The sequence below is a fragment of the Cebus imitator genome, unplaced genomic scaffold, assembly GCF_001604975.1.
Source record: "Cebus imitator isolate Cc_AM_T3 unplaced genomic scaffold, Cebus_imitator-1.0 Scaffold39, whole genome shotgun sequence".
Lineage (NCBI taxonomy): Eukaryota > Metazoa > Chordata > Mammalia > Primates > Cebidae > Cebus > Cebus imitator.
In genome coordinates this window covers 6,952,991-6,958,788 of record NW_016107354.1, presented here as the reverse complement: position 1 = coordinate 6,958,788, position 5,798 = coordinate 6,952,991, and the positions used below count along the sequence as shown (strand labels likewise).

The 5,798-nt window shown below is 38.3% G+C and overlaps 1 protein-coding gene across 1 annotated transcript in view; it reads left to right on the top strand.

The window, feature by feature from the left end:
• Positions 1-5,798, top strand: part of PIK3C2A (phosphatidylinositol-4-phosphate 3-kinase catalytic subunit type 2 alpha) — a 123,183-nt gene that overhangs the window by 92,128 nt on the left and 25,257 nt on the right. The window contains 3 exon segments of the mRNA XM_017525800.2: positions 246-350; positions 1,449-1,541; positions 3,553-3,682. Of these exon segments, the coding sequence (XP_017381289.1) occupies positions 246-350; positions 1,449-1,541; positions 3,553-3,682 (328 nt within the window).

Genomic DNA, 5,798 nt, shown 5'->3' with positions numbered 1-5,798 from the left:
CAAAAAAAAAAAAAAAAAAAAAAAATTGTTATATGCATTGGTTAGCCAAATGTACCTTTGCCCCCCATATTTATAGCCTTTGACCATTCCAGTTTTATAGTGAAAATTAACTCTCTTTAGCAACAATTTTTTTTTGACCATTTGACAACTGAGCATTTTATAAATTGTATCCACAGCATAACTTGTCTGAAAAATAGATCTTCATTTTCATTATGTACTTAACAGTATCACATCTCTTTCTATAGGTTGTTCTCCAAAGAAGTATGGAACGAGTACAGTCCTTTTTTCAGAAAAATAAATGTCGTCTCCCTCTCAAGCCAAGTCTAGTGGCAAAAGAATTAAATATTAAGGTGATACATATCATACTTATAAGTTCATATTATATTTGAGAATAATAGGAAGAAGGCAATGGGCAGGTGTGCTTAAGGCAAATGAAGGTAAAACCTTTAGAGGTTTATTATAAGCATGGATGGTTGTGATTAGGATCCATAGGTATCTTAGCATATTTTTAACCTAACCACCACTTTTTCAAAAAAGAAAAAAAAAAACTGTAAAATTATTTACTGCCTTGGGCTTCATTTTTTTAGATTGGTCTCACCGTCTTAAATTAGCTTTTTAGTCACTTTTATTTCAAAAGTAAGATTTGATCTTTACTAATGAAATTTTAAAAGTTTTGTCAGTACTTCCATGGCTAATTAAAATAGTACTTCAACAGAAGAAGTGGAGATCTCATCTCAGATCAAAGTGATTTAGAAGATGGAAAAGGATATCACAAGACTTTATGTTCTATTGATGGACTGAGATTTTTACAGAGCTCAAACTTTAAAAGTTTGTGTCTTAAGGTTTTGCTTCTCTGCCTAGTAAGATGATATTTTAAGTTTCAAAAAGTATTTTTGTATATTGTACATCTGTTATCTGCCAGAGAACTAATTCTCAATTAGCCAGGCATAGTGGAAGGCACCTGTAATCCCAGCTACTCAGGAGACTGAGGGAGAAGAATCACTTGAACCCAGCAGGCAGAGGTTGCAGTGAGCCGAGATCATACCACTGTACTCCAGCCTGGGCAACAAGAGCAAAACTCTGTCTCAAAAAATATAAATAAAATGAAAAAACAATTTTCATGGTATTTCATTTGCTGTAATTCAAAAAAACAAGCGTTCAGTTGGGTGTGATGGCACATACCTGTAGTCCCAGCTACTCAGGAGACTGAGGCAGGAGGATCACTTGAGCCCAGGAGTTAAAGGTTGCGGGAAGCTATGATTGCACCACTGCATTCCAGCCTGGGTAACAGAGCAAGACCCTGTCTCTAACAGAAATAAAAATAAAAAATAAATTTAAAAACAAGACACAAAGGAACAAGTGAAAGGGGAAATGCCTGGGACAAAAAAATTTCTAAATTAATTTTTATTTATGTTATCTTTCTAATGCTTGATATGTTGTATTTGCAGTCGTGTTCCTTCTTCAGTTCCAATGCTGTCCCCCTAAAAGTCACAATGGTGAATGCTGACCCTATGGGAGAAGAAATTAATATCATGTTTAAGGTAAGTAAATAATGTTACTATTTTTTTAATGGCAATTTAGAAATTGTTGTTATCAAATTACTTTTTGAAAATTGCAAAGGTGATTTTGTTTATTTAATATTTTTTAAATTATTTTATTTTATTTATTTTTTTGAGCCAGAGTTTTGCTCTGACACTCAGGCTGGAGTACAGTGGTGCGGTCTTGGCTCACTTCAACCTCCGCCTCCCGGGTTCAAGCAGTTCTCCTGCCTCAGCCTCCAAGTAGCTGAGATTACAGGCACCTGCCACCATGCCTGGCTAATTTTTGTATTTTTAATAGAGACTAAAAATACATGTTGGCCAGGCCAGTCTTGAACTCCTAACCTCAGGTGATCTGCCCACCTTGGCCTCCCAAAGTGCTGGGATTACAGGCATGGGCCACCGTGCGCGGCCAAACATTTTATGTGTTTTGATCATGATTTGTATATTTTGAAAGGATGAAGAATTTTAGTTAATTCAACGAGTTGGATACGTGGAGGTTCATAAAGATTGCTTCTACTGAACCACCTTTGATATATGTGATAAATTCCTGTGTACTCAGATCTGGTTTTGAACTCTATATTTTGTTTTATTGATGTAGGTGCCTTTTCCTAAACTGGTAACATCTGTTTTGAATACAAGAATTTTATGTGTTAAGTATTTATTTATTTATTTATTTGAGATAGAGTTTCGCTCTTGTTGCCCAGGCTGGAGTCCAATGGCGTGATCTCAGCTTACTGCAACCTCCGCCTCCCAGTTTCAAATGATTCTCCTGCCTCAGCCTACCAAGTAGCTGGGGTTTCAGACATGTGCCACCACACCCGGCTAATTTTTGGTATTTTTAGTAGAGACAGGGTTTCACCATCTTGGTCAGGCTGTTGTCAAACTCCTGACCTTAGGTGATTCACTCACCTCAGCCTCCCAAAGTTCTGGGTTTACAGGTGTGAGCCACCATGCCCGGCCAACCTTTAATATTTTTTAAGGCAAGTTCTCCTTATTCTGTTCCATAATTTTCTTTGCTAGTCTCAGAATGTATTCATTATTTGTGTTTTTAAATTATTTTATTCAGTTTAAAAAAGAAAATGAAAACTTGTTCAGGTTTTATTAAAAAATAATTGATTTTGGGAGGGTTAATTTTTTTAAGTAAACTTTTCATTTTGTGATAATTATAGGTTCATAGGCAATTGTAACTGTACAGAGAAATCCTGTGTACTCTGTTTCATAGTAACATCTTGTATAACTGTAGTGCAGTATCACAATCAGGGTATTGGCATTGATATAGTCAAAATACAGAATATTTCATCATCACAAAGATTCTTCATGTTGCGTTTTTAAAAAGTTGAATATAGGCTGGGTATAGTGGCACATGCCTGTAATCCCAGCACTTTGGGAGGCTGAGGCAGGCACATCACCTGAGGTCAGGAGTTTGAGATCAGCCTGGCCAACATGGTGAAACCCTATCTGTACTAAAAATACAAAAATTAGCCCGGCGTGGTGGTGGGCACCTATGATCCCAGCTACTCTGGAAGCTGAGGCAGGAGAATTGCTTGAACTTGGGAGGCCAAGGTCGCAGTGAGCCGAGACCATGCCTCTGCACTCCAGCCTGGGCGATAGAGCGAGACTCAGTCTCAAAAAATAAATAAAAATAAAGAACTGAATATATCACATACCATAAAACTGAAGCTTTTAAAGTATACAGTTCAGGGAACTGAGACATGAAGAGGTTAAGTACCTTTCCCTTGAATGCTGCAGAAAAATAAAAAGGCAATTCTGTTCATCTTACAGGCATGTGCCACCATGCCCAACTAATTTTTGTATTTTTAGTAGAGGTGGGGTTTTGCCATGCTGGCCAGGCTGATCTCAAACTCCTGACCTCAGGTGATCCACCCACTTCGGCCTCCCAAAGTGCTGGGATTACAGGCGTGAGCCACCATGTCCAGACAGCTTTCATAGTATGTAATCTATTGAGTTTTTTGGAAATGAACAAGTTTCATTTTGTTTCCTTGATTTCAAGGTTGGTGAAGATCTTCGGCAAGATATGTTAGCTTTACAGATGATAAAGATTATGGATAAGATCTGGCTTAAAGAAGGACTAGATCTGAGGATGGTGATTTTCAAATGTCTCTCAACTGGCAGAGATCGAGGTAAGTCTATTAGCTGTATCTTGATATCTTATTTTTTTCCTTGAACTTAGCTTAAAGTGTACCTGCCTTAAGGGTCCTGATGCAGATACTTTGGGACCACAGTTGTTTCTTATTTTAATCTGGTGTTACTTTATTGATTCAGTTGCTCATAATTAAGTCTCTTTTAAAAATAACTTAGTGACTGGGCATGGTGGCTAGCGTCTGTAATCCTAACACTTTGGGAGGCCGAGGCGGGTGGATCACATGAAGTCAGGAGTTTGAGACCAGCCTGGGCAACATGGTGAAACCTTGTCACTACTGGAAATGCGAAAATTAGCTGGGTGTGGTGGTGTGTCCCTGTAATCCCACTTACTTGGGAGGCTGAGGCAGGAGAATAGCTTGAACTTGGGAGGCAGAGGCTGCAGTGAGCCAAGATCGAATCACTGCACTCCAGCCTGGGTGACAGAGCAAGACTCTTGTCTCAAAATAAATAAAAAATAAATAAATAAAATAACTTAGTGAGTGTCCTAAATAAATGCTTTGCAGTAACCAGAGGTGTCCATTATTGACCCAGTGGGGACTTTATGGTCTTTAGCTTTTAAACTTAAAAATAAGGCCGTATCTCTGAGTGCAGTGGCTCTCACCTGTAATCCCAGCATTTTGGCTGAGACAGGAGGATCACTTGAGTCTAGGAGGTTGAGACCAGCCGGGCAATATAGGGAGACCCTGTCTCTACAAAAAGAAGTAAGTAGCCTCAGCTACTCTGGAGGATGGGCTGGGAGGATTACTTGAGCCTGAGAGGTTAAGGCTTCAATAAACCGTGATCATGCTACTGCACTCCAATCTGGGTAACACAGTGAGTGACACCTTGTCTCAAAATAAATAAATAAATAAGGCCATATCTAAATTAAACCAGCTGTGATTTCATTTTTGTAAAATAAAATCATACAAATCTCTCTTCTACTAATAGCAGATTTCTATCTTAATGTTTATTGACTACGTTTTGAAATAATGTAAAACATCCTAATATCTGATATGTATTATGTGCTTAATAAATGGCAGCCATCATTATTCTTAGTCAACACATGTTTGTTTACCATCTATAAAATGCTAAAAATATGTGGTACTTACATTTTAGAAGGAAGCAATAATATGTACACGTAATCAGAGTATGCTTTAATAAGCTGAAAGCTCTAAGAGTTATAAAAGCAATACTGTCAGGTTTTAAAGGAGAGAAAGATCATCTGCTGTTGATAGAAATGAGAAATGTTTCACAGATTCTATGCACAGACACTAGGAAGTCACCCGAAAGATTATCTTAATCATCCTTCCAATATTTGCCATTCAATTTATGCTTAAATCCCTGTAATGAAGGGAATTCATTGCTTTTCAAGGCAGTTCATTTTATTCTGGATAGCTCTGATGGCTATAGATTTCTTTTTCATATTCAGGTGAATAATGGGGACTAAGTTCTGGTGTCTTTTACCCATTAGTTCCAGTTCTGCTCAGAGACTGTCATATAATTAAGTTAAATCCTTCTTCACTCTGACCAATATTGTGGCCTCAGATTCTGAATTCCAAATTCTTCAGCCATTTGTGAAAGATTACTTTAAATTACCTTATTTCTCCTTGCAAACGGTTCAGGTAATCTGTTGTCTCTAAAAATGGTACCTGGATTTTGTAGAATACATAAGGGTGGACATAGTGTCACACATGTGAAACTATTCACAAATAAAATCAGTAAGTCATCATCATACCAGCTCCTGCTAAGCCATGTCTTGGCCATCTTTTCAGAGATGGGATCTTACTTTGTAACTCAGGCTGGAGTGCAGTGGTGTGATCATAGCTCACTGCAGCCTCAAACTCCTGGGCTCAAACAGTCCACTTCCCTCAGCCTCCCAAAATTAGCTAGGTATGATGGCATGCACCTGTAGTGACATGCCACCACACTCAGCTAATTTTTAAAATTTTTCATAAAGACAGGGGTCTCCCTGTGTTGCCCATGCTGGCCTCAAACTCAGCTCAAGCAATCCTCCCACTTTAGCCTCCCAAGTAGCAGGGATGTAGGCTTGTACCACTGTGCCCAGCTATGTACTTGTACATTTTTGTATCTTAGACCCATGTGTAGGGTGTTAGG